We start from the raw sequence: 16,528 nt of genomic DNA, 5'->3' as shown, positions 1-16,528 counted from the left end.
CAGGGGCAGGGCACATGTTAGATCAATACACATCAACAGTGATACGTGCAAAGAAGAAAATGTAACTGGGTGATGGGCAGGCTATTTTAGATTGGTGGATAAGGAAAGCTTTTTTTTTTATATTTTTTTATTGATTTGACAGACAGAAATCACAAGCAGGCAGAGAGGCAGGCAGAGAGAGAGGAGGAAGCAGGCTTCCCGCTGAGCAGAGAGCCCGATGCGGGGCTCGATCCCAGGACCCTGAGATCATGACCCGAGCCGAAGGCAGAGGCTTTAACCCACTGAGCCACCCAGGCGCCCCGGATAAGGAAAGCTTTTAACTGCAGTTGAAAAATAAGAAGGAACTGGGCATTCAAAAATCTAGGGAAAGAGCATTCTGAGCAGAGGGAACACCTAATGCAAAATCCCAGAGGTGAGAACAAGCCAGGTGTGTTCAAGAAGGCTATTGTCGCTGGAACAGAGTGGATAAGAGAAGTATGCTCGGCCATGTGGTCAGGGCCAGATAGGAAAGACTCTGGGTTTTATTCTAAGAGAGATGAAGACTTTGGAGGGTTCTGATCGGAGGAGTACTGTGATCTGGTTACCTTTCAAAGAGATAGCCATCCTGGCTGCTGTGAGTATGTATCTTGGGCAGGAAGACAAGAGTAGAATCTCCCAGAAGGGAGATTATTTAGGTATATGAGGTACTTACTGCTGTGTAACAAATTGCCCTAGCAACTGGCAACCAAAAATGACCATCTATGTTTATTCTCTTCTGTCCTCTCTGGATCAGGAATCCAGGAGTGGCGTAGTTGGGTGGTTCCGGCTCAGGAGGTCACAGTCAGGATGTTGACCTGGCCTGTGGTCATCCGTAGACTTGACCCGGCCTGCAGACTCCACCTGCAAGGTGGCTTGCTCACATACTTGTCAGCAGGAGGCTCGGTGTCTTGCCATGTGGACCTCTCCCTAGGGCTGCTTGGGTGTCCTCATAACAGGGCAGCTGACTTTCCCCGGAGTAAGTGATTCAGGAAAGAGCAAGGTGGAAGCCACAGGGGTTTTTTTATGACCTAGCCTTGTCATTTCTGCAATTCCCCAGTGGCTGCACAGCTCAGTACTATTCATTGTGGCTGTGAATATCAGGAGGTGAGAATCACTGAGTGCCGTCCTGGAGGTGGCTGCCGTCGATGGTGTCCCAGCAGTTGTCCAGGTGGGACACAGTGGTGGTCAGGCAGGAATTGCCCAGGAGAGCTCTACTCCAAAAAGACGTGTGAGTAGAGCTTTTCTTCTGTCATTGGCTGTTTCGTGTCCTGCTATTTGCAAATAAATTCACAGAACCAAAAAAACACTCCAATTACAGCCCACTGTTAGACCCTATGGCGTCTGAGCCACATTGTGCAATAACAATTTCCTCCGCTTACTTTGGCAAATCTGTGATTATGATAAGTGACAATATGATACAAACTTTGTGTTTCTCAATAATTTAAAGAACATCCCAATGTCTTAAGCAAGCAGTAGGAAAGATGAATACAATTCTGTTACATTCATATTTTACAGAACACCTGTTTTGCTCCCAAATTGCCCACTGGTCTAGTTGTTGGAACGGGATTCATTTGTCTCTCGCCCAGCCGTGCTCAATAAACTGTCATTCTTAGAGCTACCTAATGGGAAAGTGCTTTAAGCACAAGTCAATCAGCAAGATCCCACCGGCTCTGGGACTTCATCCGCCAGCTTAGTTATGGACGCACAAGGCAGACTGGTGTCTTTCAGCAATCAGAGCGGAATTATCTGTCAGAGGGGTGAATTAATTTAACAGAGTGTAGGCGGAATTCTCTCTATTTAATTAGGGAAGTTGTCGATAGTGTTATATTCGTTTCTCTGGAGGTTATTTCTTGGCTTTCTTTTGTTTTGACCAATGACAAAACTCCAAACCCAAATCATTGGAGAAGCAGCCTTGAGAAAGAAAAAACAGCATCAGCCGTAATTCCTACGGCCGGCTGACCAGGGAAGACTCATTGCTTAACCTTGGGCGAAAAAGGGTGGCTTTGGTGCCAGAGACTGGAATGAATGCTGGTATTCCGTTGGCTGTCATATTTTAAGAATAGTTGCCAGCTTTGGCCAAATTATACTTTTTTCCTCTCCGACTCAAACACAGAGAAAAAATTTACTTTTTTTTTTTCAAAAAACATTTGTCACAGTTTTGAAAGGATGATTTTTGCTGTTTCAATTCAAACCTCTATGATTCTTTCCTACCCGATGATAATACAGTGGAGAAATGAATAGTATAGACCTTAAATTTAAGAGAAATCCTTGAACAGTAGTGAGCCCTTGGCACTGAACCTGACGCTGTGATTCCCGAGGCCACGATGAGTAATGTAAGGTCCTCGTTCTGGGAGCCTTACACAGATTCCCCCACGACCATGCAGCATCCCCACACAATAAAAAGATCAATGTGTTTATGTTGTGCTTCAGTGCCGGCGAGTGATGAAGAGGACGGAGCCGTGCTTTTTGACAACGCAGGCAAGGCGGCTGCCGATCCCTTTGACACGTCTTCCGGATCCGTGCAGCTCATTGCCATAAAACCCACAGCCCTCCCCGTGGTGCATCCCACATCGGACAGGAGCCAGGAGTCAGCGGCCCTCAACGGCGAGGTGAGCATCTGGGGACCAGCACAGCCAGGCCACTGGAAATTCAAACCAGGGAACACCATCTGGGTGAACTGGATGCAGGTTATGTGTGGTGTCTAAAGCTCTATCAGTCATTTTTACCTCTGGGTGTGCAGGCCTCAGTGGGACCGATCAGGAGGCAAGTCAACCAAAATGAGTTTATAGGGTGATTTTTTTTTTTTTTTTAAAAAACACTGGTTATGGGGCACTTGGGTGCCCCCGTCAGTAGAACACATGACACTTGATCTTGGGATCATGAATTCAAACCCCACGTTGAGGATAGAGATTACCTTTTTTAACTGTAGTTATGAAGAGAAACATCAGAAATTCTTCCCCATCCCCTTACACACACACACACAACCTTCCCCCTTCTTCGGTAACACTCTTAACCTGCTCGTTATGGGTTGTCAGCTGTAGTGGGATGAAAAGGGCTAGAACTGATAAAGGACCAAAGAAGATAATGTCCTACAGGCAGGAATGCGGCCACTACAGGGGCTTTGAGATGACTTTAACACCTTTTAGCCAGCTTGGAACAACCGTTTGCCTACTTCCAGGAGGCTATCAGTGCGTTTCAGGATGTGAATCAGTTTTCCTAAGAGACTGAAAAAATTTCGAATCATACTCCAGAGACTGATGATTTGACCAAAGGAAACGGATGGATGGATGGCAGCTATGGGCAGTTTAGAGAAGAGGAAGAGAGGAAGTCAGGTAGAGAGTATCCGCCATTCCTCCATCCCCGCAGCAGAGTGGCGGTGGGCTGAAATGTTTCTGAGCTTTTACGACCATGCACGTGGAACCCACACATGGGCACACACCTGCTTCACGTTTTCTCTCTTGTCCAGCTGTTGTGTTGATGGTTGATTTCATTTGTCTGCAGACTGCAATTGTTACCTACAACAGGTAGAGATTTCCAAGGTTGGAAAGTGTTTTTTCCATCACACCTCGAGGACCATGCCAGGCCCCTTTACACCTGGGCATTGTAAACCACATCAGGGTTTCAAGGCTGCTGTGGCCACAGACGTCTCCAGGTCCTCTTGGCCTTGGTTTCCCAGGAAGCCAATGGTGGCAGGAAGGGGTAGGAGAGGAGAGCAGCCTTGCTCTGCGAGCCTTGCAGGTTGTGCCAGGAGAGTAGCCAGCCTGGGATGGAGGCAGCTGGGGCCTGGAGCTGCTGACCCACACATCACAAATGCCCCTGTGAAGTGGCATCCCCTGGAAGAGAGCTTTGAGGTCCTAGAACAACCCAGGGGGGCCATGGGCTTCAGGGGCTACCCCCTAGTAGAGTGGGCTCATGGAAGGGGTGAGCACTGGGGGCAGAATGTGGGGCAGCAGTGGAGCCAAAGGCATGACCACACTGTGAGTGGAGGTGGGCACGTTGGCAGCTGCCCAAAGTGAGGCGCTGTGACTCCCACCAGAGGGTCCCCTGGGCTCTGGGGTACCCTGCAGTAAGTGGCGGGGCCAGGCTCTGGGCTCAGAGGAGAGGGGTGGTATCCCCCTAGGAAGTCTCCCCCTCTGCTCTCCAGGGCCTGGAGCGGGGGCAGGGGGCCCCAAAGGTCTCTCAGGGGACAGGGGTGGGGTAGGCACCACCTCCTGCCCACTGTGCCCAGAGTCCGCTGGACCTGGGCTGCTCCACGGCACGCCCCCAGGGGTCGCCCAGCAGAGACTTGTTGCTGGAGCCCTCACTGAGTGGTGGCTGGGTACTGGGCGCTGGGAGGGCCAGCAGTGCCTCACATAGGGGCCTGGGTCCTTGGCACAATCTCCCCGCATCCCCTGCTCTGCCAGCACCAGCACAGCGCCTGGGCTGGGATCAGGCTCATGGTGACCACCCAGATGCCGCCCTTGCCCTAGGGCTTCACAGGATCTTTCGGCACCTTGCAGAAGCATCAGTTGGAAGAGAGGTTGTGGGGTCCTCTCAGCCCTTCTAATCCTCCCTGAAAAAGGGGATGTGACCCGGACCTGACCTGACGGATGATCCGGGCCTGCTTCAGCCTGCAGGGGGGGTGCAGGCTGGATCACCAAGGCAGTCATAGTCAAGCAGGTGCAGGGGCCTTGTTATGCCACAAATATTCCTTCTTCTTCCTCTTGGGGAGCTGGGAAGACAAGTCCGACTTGGGAAGCTCCAGGCATGGGTTGCTGCTAGTCCCCATGCAGGGGGAGCAGGCCAGCAGTGTGGGCAGGGGCCTGGCCCCATGGAGGGCGCAGGGCAGTGGGGGAGTGTGGTGAGGTAGGCGAGACCCCAGGGTCATCAGTTTTTTTAAAAGAACTTTACTGGTTATGGATCTATAGAGAACTTCTATGCCAACTTCCTCATGGTTTAGACAAAGAAACTGAGGCCAGAGGGTCAAGCAGCTTGCTCAGAAGCACACTGTGGTTATTGTGAAAGCCCTGATGTGGTGTTCAGGTCCCCTGGCTCCCTGTCCAGTGCTCTTTCCCTCTCTTTGACTTACTGCAGCATGTCAGTGAAAAATAGCGTTGTGCTTAGAAGAGTACAGACTCTCAAACTATCCTGCAAGGATCTGAAGCCAAGGTCTTCTACTTAGTATTTATGTGGCCTTAGGCAGTTTAGTTCATTTTTTGATGCCTCGGTATTTCCATGTGTAAAATGGGGCTATTGGGAGGATCAAATGAGTTGCTATAGGTAAAACACTTAGAACAGGGCATAGCATATTGTAATGTACAATTAGTACATTATTATTATTATTATTGTTATTAGTCAGCCAATGATCATGGATTCATTGATCATTTATCGTCTTATGTCTCCTGGTTCTATAATTTGGGAACCTTCATGTCTTCTAAAAGCCAATCATGCCCACTGAATCTTTCCTTAGGCACAGTTCTCCCACCTGATACACAAGCCCAATGACTGGAGGCCTCTGAGGGGGTCACTAATAACCTGGTAACTGCTCTTGATTAGGACGTCTGCCCATTGTGGACCTAGATAATGGGTGCCCTGCCAGGATCATTTCACCCCAGCTTCCTGATGTGACTGTCATGGGAACATGTTCTAGATCTCAGTGAAATTCAACCCACAACTCCTTTTTTCTGCCAGGCCCATCACCCTGTCCTAGAAGGAAAACAGATAAGTATTTTACCTGTCCAGAAATGGATACCTGTTACATTTTGGCAGTTAGAGGAAAGGACCTTGCTGGCATTTGGATTGGAAATGAGCCCTGAAGTGTTCTCTGTAATTTACTGCTTTGTAGCATTTAAGACAGATTGTCTTGGAATTTTCTTCCTTCTTCTCTTATGGTTGGCTTGTTTCACTGAAGAAACCACAACCCCAAAGCCATCAACTTTCCTTTTATGAATTATAGGTAATTCATTTAAAGATTATTTTAAAGAAAACATAATAACCATACAGAATGTTCAGAAGAAAAAAGAAAAACTACTATAGTCTCACTACCCTTACATATCCTGTTTTCATTTCATGTACCACCTTCCCAGACTTTTGAACAAACTCTTGTATATTTTAGAATCTCATACAGACAATTTTATATCATATCTTTTTTTAAGAGTTTATTTATTTATTTGAGTGAGAGAGTGACAGAAGGAGAGGGAGAAACCAGCACCCCACTGAGCAGGGAGCCTGACGTGGGGCTCAATCCCAGGACCCCAGGATCATGACCTAAGCTGAAGGCAAATGCTTTTAACTGACTGAGCCACCCAGGCACCCCATATCTAAACATTTGCAGTTGTTGCCATTGTCTTTGGGATGATCATTGTTCATGACCTCATTGAGTAGGTATACCATTGATTGGAAAACTGGTCACCCATTGTTCAAATCTTCCTGGTAATTTGTGGTTTAGTTTTGGTTCTGGTTATTATATCTGAGTAATGTCATGCTTGACTTTTAAAACCTTCTTATTCTGAGATAATTTCAGATTTACTCAAGAGTTGTGGTAACAGTACAGTATAGTACAGTAAAGTTGGCTCTTTACCTAGCTACCCCGAGTGTGAACATCTTTTTTTTTTTTTTAAGATTTTATTTATTTATTTGACTGAGAAAGAGCATGAGTGAGCACAAGCAGGGGGAGTAGCAGGCAAAGGGAGAGGGAGAATCAGGCTTCCCGCAGAGCCGGGGAAGCTTGACATAGGACTCAGTCCCTAGACCCCAGGATCATGACCTGAGCCAAAGGCAGCCACTTAAGTGACTGAGCCACCCAGGAACCCCCTGAGGGTGAACATCTTTCATAACCATAGAATAATTTTTAAACACAGGAAATTAACATTTGTACTCTGTGATTGACTAATCGACAAGCCTCATTTGAATTTCATTGGTTTTTCCACTAATGTCCCTTTCCTGTCCCAGGATCTGGTCTGGGATCCCACATGGCATTTAGTCATGTCTCCTCCAGTCTGGAACAGTTCCTCAGTCCTTCTTTGTGACCATTCTTTGTCTTTCATGATCATTATTCTTTTGAAGAGTACCAGCCAGTTATCATGGACCATGCCCCTCAGTCTGGGTTTATCTGATGTTTTCTTGTGATTAGATTGTAGTTATGCATTTTTGGCATAACCACGGGGGTGATGGGCCCTTTTGTGGGCATCAAGCCCTTGATACTGATATGTCTGATTACTGGTGATGTTAACTTTCATCTCTGACTTTGAAGCCCTCTTGGAATGTTGCTTAAGGAGAGATTCCAGAAATGGGATTCCTGGCTCAGAAGATGTCATCCTAGCTCCTTCTCTTTGCCTAGTTTTCTTGGTGGCAAGCAGAATGAGGGAACAATGAAGACCGTCCAGGCTAAACTACCAGCCTAAAAATCTCATTAAGTCCCAGGGTGGGGAGACCTTGGCACAGGTCAGAAAAAATATGCCATAAATATAAAACGTCTAAAGTAGAGCCTTGGGCCTCATCCTGTAGATTGATCTCTGTCTTACCACTAGATGAATTTTCTGTTTATGAATTACAGAAAACTCTTTTAAAGATTATTTTTAAGAGAATATAATAACAACACTATACATGGTTATGTTAATAGAATCCAGTCTGATTACAAACAGCATGAATGAGCCTCCATATCATCCAGTAAATGTCAGGCTGATTTCACCAGTCAGCTCTGCCCATGGGTATAATGTCCTCATTGTTGGTTACTTATTTACTTATCATAGCCATCTTCTTGTATCTCTGACAGGTCAGAAGGTGTGTTGGCAATGTTCCTTCCTATATGACCAGACTGGCTTTGCCCTATCCAGTAGGAACTAACTGACATGAGTGGCCATACAAGGCTTCAGAATTACCTCTCAAGAAAGATACAGATTGACAAAAATAAGCTCTTAAATGCAGGTTGGTAGGGAGAACTTGGAAATAGGACGTCTACTCTGCCTTCTCCCTCCATTCATCTCAACTCAGCCTCGTTGGGAACTGGCTGTCTTGTCCAGCTGGGCATGAGCTAAATGGCCAGGGAAGGCTGTTGGGTTCCTCAGGACTGGAACTACAAGTGAAGTATCAGCATCCAGCTGGGCTTCCAAGTCAGAAGCTTCCAGACAGGGAAACCTAAAGGGTGTAGGTGAGATTAGCCCAACACTACAAAGGCCTGAGCAGACTTGGTTAGAGTAGGGAGAAGGTGGCCCTGATGGAAGGTCCAAGTAGCGTATGTGAGTATCAGGCTCTATTTTGTTTGTGACCCACTATTGTGCGTTGGTCTTGAAATGGGACACAGGTGGGTCTGGCTGGCTTGAAAGACCAGAGGTGAAGCCTAGGACAGCTTTTGCGGGAATTGTGACCTGATGAAAACCTCCCATGTATTGGCTGTGGCTGGTTGGATGTGGCCTGAGACTCCCTCTCTCCCCAGGTAAACAAAGCCCTGAAGCAGAAGTCAGACATCGAGCACTATCGGAACAAGCTGCGCCTCAAAGCCAAGAGGAAGGGATATTATGACTTCCCCCCAGTGGAGACGAGCAAGGCTCAGACAGAAAGGAAAAAGATGTACGAGAAAACCCAAAAGGAAATTGAGCACGTTTTGGATCCAGACCCAGAACTCTGTGCCCCATTTGCTGAGTCTAAGAACAGGTACAGTGTCTAAGAGATTCAATGACGGTCCCTGTCCCATTAGTGGGTTGAGGGCGGTGGGGGCCTGGGTAACATGGTCATGATCTGTTACCTTACAATTGTGATCTTTGCTGGCTGGTGATCTGGACCATGCTGGTCCGTGCGAGCTGGTGCTCCATAATGGGTTCAGGAAAGAATAAAATCGAAGCCATTAAAAAAAAAAAACAAACGACTTGGGTAAACAACCATAATTGTCATTTAGCTCAATAATGTTTCAAACCAGTAGCCATTTCAGAGCTGGGTGAATATACAATTATCACCTGCCTGGTTATGCAACTTCCAGATCAAGGGACATGGTATTTTTCAATTAACTAGTGGCTCTTGCATAAGGAATGCCAATTTCATGCCTCACCTTTTCATTCAGCTTCAGTAGGTACTTGTCGCACAGCGACTCAGAGCTTTGTGCTGGGTTCCTCTCTGAAATTCATACATTTGTTCATTTGTTTGACATTCATTGTCACCGACTATGCATGAGGCACCGAACAAGCTGCTGACAGCTCTCTTGGTCATGTATGCTTTGTCCTATTCATTCATTCTTCATTCATTCATTCATTCATTCCACTCATTCAGCATTCTGTGGTGGGCAGGACAGCCCAGTCAATGCTCTTGTGGGACTTCCAGTCTGACGGGAGAAAAAAGATAACTACCCCGTAAGCTCGTTACTCACAAGTGCAATGGGTGTTTGTGATGTGATGGTCTGTAAGGGGGGCAAGCTGGCCCCGGGGGCAGGGGGCAGGCAGGGCCAGCTGTTTGAACTGGCATCACCCCCAAGCTTTTTTTTTTCAAAGATGTATTTATGTATTTATTTGAGAGAAAGCGAGAGTGAGCAGGGGGAGGTGCAGAGGGAGACAGGGAGAGAGACTCTCCAGCTGACTTGCCACTGAGCATGGAGGCTGCCACAGGGCTTCATGCAGGGCTCAGCCCCACAACCCTGAGATCATGACCTGAGCCTAAATCCACAGTCGGGCACCTAAATGACTGAGCCTTCAGACACCCCAGCATTATCCCAAGCTTTGTTGCTAACTAAGCAGATTGACCTCACCTACTGGGTAAAGGAGAAGAACATGACCATCTCTCTTCTTTTCCATCCCACCCTAAAGCCCTCCTTGGAAGTATTTTTATGGTTTGAGACCATCCCTTCCAAATATACATTCTCCAGAGGCAACAGCCCTCTGGCTCTGGGCATGCCAGCTCTCCAATCCCCCCCTCCCCCCGCAAGTATATCCTGTTGGCAGAGTCACCCTTCGCAAACGAGGCAAGACAGGACAGCTCCTGTCCTGAGCGGCCATTTGTTCAGAGCATAAGTGACTATGTGACAGGCTTGGATGGAAGCCACAAAATAAAGTTGGGAGGTAGGGCTGAATTTTAGTAATTGAATTCACATAATTTATTTTTAATAAAGAGGGAATTTGAAACCATGGCTTCATTCATCATGCTTCTGATTAGACTCAATGGGTATGATAAGCTAGTATGAAAATCCCACTTTTTTTTTTTAAGATTTTATTTATTTATTTGTCAGAGAGAGAAAGATCACAAGTAGGCAGAGAGGTAGGCCGAGCAAGGAGCCCGATATGGGACTCGATCCCAGGACACTGGGATCATGACCTGAGCCGAAGGCAGCCACTTAACCAACTGAGCCACCCAGGCGTCCCCGAAAATCCCACTTTGACAGGACTCACAATGGACGTGTCCCTGTGTTGGTAAGTGTAGAACAAAGAGAAGAAGGCTATGGGTTTTATAGGAAGGCTGGCAGCTTCTTTAGCTTATAGGTCAAACTTGGGGATTTTTTAGCTCAGCAGTCTTTTATAGACTGGGGCAAGGGTTGTTTTTCCTGGGTTTCCTGCTGCCACTTGGAAAATGAATCAAAGATTGTATGCAAATAAGAGGAACTTAGCTTGGAGGTTATTTGGGAAATACACAAGAAATTTTGGTTGGGGCTTTTTATAAGGAGAATGGACACAACTCCCCTCCCCCACCCCGAGATGTATCCCCACTGCCCAGCAAAAGTTCAGGCTGTACCCTCAAGGCCCTTCCCTAGCCTGCTGATGTCCTGAGTGTGTAGTCCCTTCTCCACGAATGTCTATGGAAGAAATGATTGAATGACTCTAAAAATAATGTTAAAATTTGTTCCGCCAGTGAAGGGAAAAGTATGGAAGACCAACAGTTGGGTGGGGGGAGGGGGTAGGAATGCAGATGAGATCAGCAAGGGATGGGATTGGGAAGGGAAGGATTCACAGAGAAAAAGAGAATGACGGTGACTTGGTAAGCTCTGAGGTGTCATCACTGACACACTCTGCTGCCAGTGCGTGGGGCCTGTTCTCACACGCTGGAATTACCTCGTAACTGCTGCTCCCAGTTCCGCTCTGCAGAGATTCTGCTCCCAGTGACCTCTCCATGGCAAGGGACGCGAGAGGCATGCGTCCTCCAGTCCAGGGGCAGTGACAGTAACCAGGACTTTACCCTGAGACCTAAATTAGATCAAATCAAAGACAACGTTTAGGTTCCAAATGTTGACTCATCCCAACATCTTTTAAAAGGGTCTTCACAGCTTTTTCTTTAAAGTCAGAAGAACACCCCCATTTTTATGTTATAAACTCTACCTGGAGGCACGAAGATCGTCGTCATGTAACTGAGGGAGATGCTGGCAGAGCCCCCTCCCCACAGATTCCCTTGGCCCCCACAGCTCCCGGGCAGCCCGCATCCAGCAGCGCCCTACGGCCCACAGGCATCTCTGGCTGCCATCCGGGGGACTTTTCTCGGCGGCCCCCACCGGAAGTGTGGCGTGGTTGACGTGCCCCGGAGGAGCTTCGGACAGCGACAGATACGAGCTGATGGGGAAGCACCCTGGCAAGAGAACCCTGAGTGTAAGCTACACTGTCGTAATAACCACATTCTCTAGCTTCTGTTGGATGTTCGACATCTGGGGCCTGGCCGACTCTGGAGAAACCGCCCCTCCCAGGACCATCTAGCAAATTCTGAGGCAGTACCGGGCTCGCCTGCCGAGTGCATCTTTTTTACGTGAACCAAACAAGCCGGGGCCCATGCCCCAACCTTCTCCTTCACATAGGTTTCCCACTCTGGGCTCCAGTCCCTGTGCCCTGATCATCTGCAGACTGGTTACCCCACAACTAGGAAAGGCCCCTTTGCCCCAGAGACTGCTGAAATGATCCCAACCATCCAAGCCGAAGCCAGTTTACCCTGCCTTGCCTGTTCCTTCCCCAAGAAACCACAAGAAAGCCTTTTGCCCACCTTTTCCCCTCACGGCCTCTGCCTTGTGATTGACCCTGGTGCTTCTCCCATGTGGAACCCCCAGGCAGGTCCCTTCCTCTTGGAATTTTGAGTACAACAAGCTGTCTTTTGCATGGCAGCCGCCTTCTGATCTGTTGGTCTTGGCCATACCTACATAAAGTAAAGCCTCCATTTTAATGCAACTGTTCTCCACACTTCTCCAGTAAGTTTGAGGCCCCGGTTGCCCAAAATACTATCTCATACCCTCTGTTGGCCTCCTTCCCTTCTCTCTCTCATTTTTCCACTTCCCAACTTGTGCTTGCTAGAAGCTTTTCCCCAGTAAATCAGTTGTACTCAAATCATCACAGAGCCTGCTTCCAGGGAACCCAAACTAGGGCAATAACTAATAAAGATGGAGTTGTTTTAATGAAACCAGAGCTGCTCCTTCTCAGGGACTACATTTCATCTTTATGGAACCCTAAGTTCCCATAGAACACAGTTTGAGAACTACTTTCTTAAACTATCCTGGGATTAAAAAGCCCCTCAAAGTACAAATAAAATGTATTGCTATCCACCCAGCCATATTTTCAGAGGTTAAAAAAAACTTTTCAAGTTTGCAAGTTTCAAAACTTATTAACTTTTGAAGAATATGCCTACAAAATGCCCACAAGAAATGAATATACCTAATGGAACTCTATTTGATTAAAATAAGTAATTCCTCTACCCAAGAGCCTAATTTATTTCTAAGCAGTTGCTTATGCACCAGGCACATGTGGGTGGTCTGGTCCATTGAGATCCATGTTAAATAGCAGCCTTTAAAATGAGTACCATAATGGAACATTGTCTTTGACGTAAAAGCAGACTGGCGTGCACCCCAATGTCTAAGCTCTCACCCACGTTCATGGTTCTTGAAAGGGCTCACACAATCTTGCTATTGTATTTCTAATACTTCCAAAATAGCCTACTTAAATGTCAATTGCTAATCCTAGTGTTTACTCCCCCACCACCCTTATTAGTAAATCTTTTCTAAATGGGTTAATTGGCAATCTCAGGACAGTTGTGAAGTCTGCTTTTTCAAAAAGTGATCTGTAATTAGGTCAAGGATGAGAATTCTTTGGGGTCTTCCTTTAAGGGTGAATCATTCTGTTTCACCAGGTTGTGCTCCATTCCTAAAGGAAGCTTCTAATTGCAGATAACCATAGAGCACAGTTTATAATACTGGTTTTAAGCCCCTATATTAGTCGGGATTCTTTGGGTTGCGAATGATGGCAATCCGGAACAAACTGGTTAAATAAAAAGAGAATTTGTCATTGAACATGAAAGGTCAAGGCTTCAGGCATGACTAGATCCAAGGGTTCATACAATGTCCCCCTTATTTAGCTTGTTCTTTCATCACTCTTTGCTGGTCCCTCTTCAGACTCTTACCTCATAGTGGCAGACTGGCTGCCAGCAACTCCCCATCTATATCCTGTCTTCTCAGAAACTTCAAGACCAAGAGAATGCCTCTTTCCTGGTTGCTCTAGCGGAAGCCCTGAGACTCAGTCTCATTGGGACCAACTCATGGGCCCATCCTCTGACCAATCATTGTGGCCTTGGGGATGCGATGCTTGATGCTCCAGGCCAACTCCTGCAGGAAGGGTAGCCTCCAAAGAACATCAGAGTGCTCCCACCGAAAGGTCATCATGGGTATTAGGCAAGCAGAGATCACAGAGGCCCTCTAAACAGGGGTAAGCTCCTTGTGGTGAGGGGATAGGTTTAATAGCCTCTATTTTATTCCTCAGGCTAATTGCAAGGGTAGTGTATTGCCTTGGGCATTCTATTGTCTGTTCTAAGCTAACAGCGTGTGACTGTCATGCTATGACTAACTGGGTGTGTGATCTTGAAAAGGTGTGTGTATATCTACCTGCCAGGTTTCTGGCTTCCCACATAGTCACTGGGAATAAATAATATAACCTCCTCACCTTCAACCCATGAATGGATAGAATCTTAGGGTGGAGACAAAACACAGGTGCTGGGCAGGGGGGATTCTCTGAAGACAGATGTTCTGAAATGCCAAAATTCACAGAGAAACCTACTGGCAGGTGGAAGGGGAGAGCCACCGTTGGCACCCTACAGTGCCATGTGGAACCCCCATCCCCACCGGGCCTCACTCCCAACTTGTAAGAGTTGCCTTGTGTGAAAGGAGAAAAGCACAGCCACAACCCTCACTGTGTTCCTGTTCCTTTCTTTATCCTCAAAAGGATTCCTCTAACGGCACATGTAAACAGTGACAAATGTATGTCTTTCCTAAGGGAGCTGAGTGGAGCCTATCAATGTACCATTCCCTGGGCTTGGAATGTTGTGCAGGGTTGGCATGTGGCTGGCTCTCTCTGGGTCTCAGCTGAACTGTCCCTTCTCTAGAGAGGCCTTCCCTAACCATCCTGTCTGAAGTTGTCCCCCACGTTAGCCATCTTCCATCACATCTTATATTTCCTAATAGCACTCATCATCCTCTGAAATAATCGTGCGAATTATCTGTCTCCCCCATTAGAATGGAAGCTCCAAGAGAGCAGGGCCATGTCTGTCTTGTGCACTGTGAATCCCCATCGTCTTCCACTGTGCCTGGCACATGGTAGGCACTTGGTGAATATTGGATGGATGGATGGATGGATGGATGGATGGATGGGCTCAGCTCCAAACTGCCTCTTGGTTCATGGCTCCTTAGCCCAGAAAGAAATCCCCTGTGCTGAAGTTAGAAAAGAAGATATCAACACTCACAGTATTAAGAGGCCCATTACCTGCAGGGTTTATTAACACATTGTAGAACCCCGTCTGTGAAATCAGAAAGATTGAGAGGAACAGTGGGCTGCTGAGTCAACAGTCAACAAAAGCAAGTTTAGAGGTCAAGAGAAAGCCCCTGGGCTTGCTGGGAGGCAGAATTTCAGATGTAGTTGTAGGACTGCAATAGGTTAGTTACCTGGTTCCCATAAGCAGATTATTTACAATTAAGCCAAATGGTTACAGCCTCTGGGCTGTAACAAAACAAAAACAAAAAACAAAAACAAAACTTTGATTCCACTATTCCTCTGGCCTCTTATGGCCAGAGAACAAATGGAATGAATCCTGAGATCTGTAAGGCAAATCCAAAGCCTTCATTGGTTGCCTGTAGTTTGGATCTGTGGAGAATTCCATCTGTCAAGGCATTTGCTGCATCATAACAGTTGTTGGATTTTCTTCAGGCAACCGATGAAGAACTCTGTCTACCGAAGCCGGCAGTCTCTGAACAGCCCAAGTCCGGGGGAGACAGAGATGGACCTTCTGGTGACTCGGGAGCGACCCCGGCGCGGGATCCGTAACAGCGGATACGATGTAAGTCGCTGCTGGGCTAAGGTGAACGTGGGCTTTGCTTTCCCCTGAAAACAAAGGAGAGAGAGCATCCCACAATGTTTCACTGTACTGTATATCTGTGGAATTTAGAAGTGCACCAAAATGTTTGCTATTTTATTATTCCTTGTTACCTATTTTGCAGAGTGAGATGACTTGGAATGGGTCAGAGTGACAAATTATTGCTAAAAGGATTTTAATTCCTAAATCCAACTCTTTTAGGAATAGTACAGTATTGATCTTAAGTCAACAGTGATTCCAAATGTCCTTAATTTTTTTCCCCCTCTCTCCTTAAAGCTCAGTAGGAATCATGGCTGTAGGTTAGAATTCATTTGAACACAGGCTTCTTTTAATCCATAGCAGTGTGGAGAAGTTGGATTTGTTCCTGATTTCATAACTCCCCAATATGCCATGGAAACAATCAGATGTCCAACAGAGCGATTTGGTGATTTCATAGGATGCAAACCATGCTTATGTGCAGTCGTGTCTCCAAATAGCAAAAATTGTTCTAATCCTACTGAACTTCCCCAGAAGAGGAGCTCCAAGGCGGTGTCTCAAATCCAACGGCTCCTGGCCTCTTAACGTAGTTGCATCCTTGAGCTCACGGAAATACTACCCTGAGAGGATATTGGATAACACTTCACCCCGCCCCAGAACTTCAGATGGCCTTAGGTCTGCTCTTGGGTTTTATGGAAAATGTTTCTTTCCCATTCTCCTGAAACATTTCTCTAGTTACAAACAAAAGATTTTGTATCAAGAATTAGGATTCAAAAATGTCTGGGTAAAATTTGGCTATAATCTGCAAGGTGGTAATTTGAAAATGACACTTGAATTCTTCTACATACTGTGCTAATTTGAAGGCAAGAAGGTTTTTTTCCCTCCACTCAGGATTGGTCATTGTTTGCCACAAAAGATTGAAGAGGGAATTTTAATTGTTCCGTTAAAAACAGAGATATTCTACCTAATTTGAATTTCTAGATTCTTTACCCTTGATGTTTGTCTTGGTCATGATAACCTTATCTTTTATTTCTGTTTTCCTTTTTCATATAAAACAAATTGATAGTTTAGTTTTATAAAATTCTAGATGCTTCGGGCAAATCTTTTTTTTTTTTTTTTTTTTTTACTCCAGGTGAAATTACTCAACACTAATTGTTCTCTTCATAAAAATCTTTTATACTAAAGCTGATCAGCAATTTGATAATCAGCCTGTCATAAAAATTTGAATTTTCCACTTAATCTTTCCATACCA

General features: G+C 46.4%; 1 protein-coding gene across 4 annotated transcripts in view; it reads left to right on the top strand.

Moving 5' to 3' along the window:
* The window catches only part of KIAA1549L (KIAA1549 like), a 254,787-nt gene that overhangs the window by 195,762 nt on the left and 42,497 nt on the right, over positions 1 to 16,528 (top strand). For all 4 annotated transcript variants that reach the window (XM_046017167.1, XM_046017166.1, XM_046017168.1 and 1 more), the window contains 3 exons: positions 2,449 to 2,627; positions 8,432 to 8,649; positions 15,135 to 15,264. In XM_046017167.1, the coding sequence (XP_045873123.1) occupies positions 2,449 to 2,627; positions 8,432 to 8,649; positions 15,135 to 15,264 (527 nt within the window). The remainder of the gene's footprint in view (positions 1 to 2,448; positions 2,628 to 8,431; positions 8,650 to 15,134; positions 15,265 to 16,528) is intronic.

This window comes from Meles meles, chromosome 8, assembly GCF_922984935.1.
Source record: "Meles meles chromosome 8, mMelMel3.1 paternal haplotype, whole genome shotgun sequence".
In the NCBI taxonomy this organism is placed as follows: domain Eukaryota; kingdom Metazoa; phylum Chordata; class Mammalia; order Carnivora; family Mustelidae; genus Meles; species Meles meles.
Note: the sequence above shows the minus strand (reverse complement) of the source record. Positions and strands in the feature narration are given on the sequence as shown.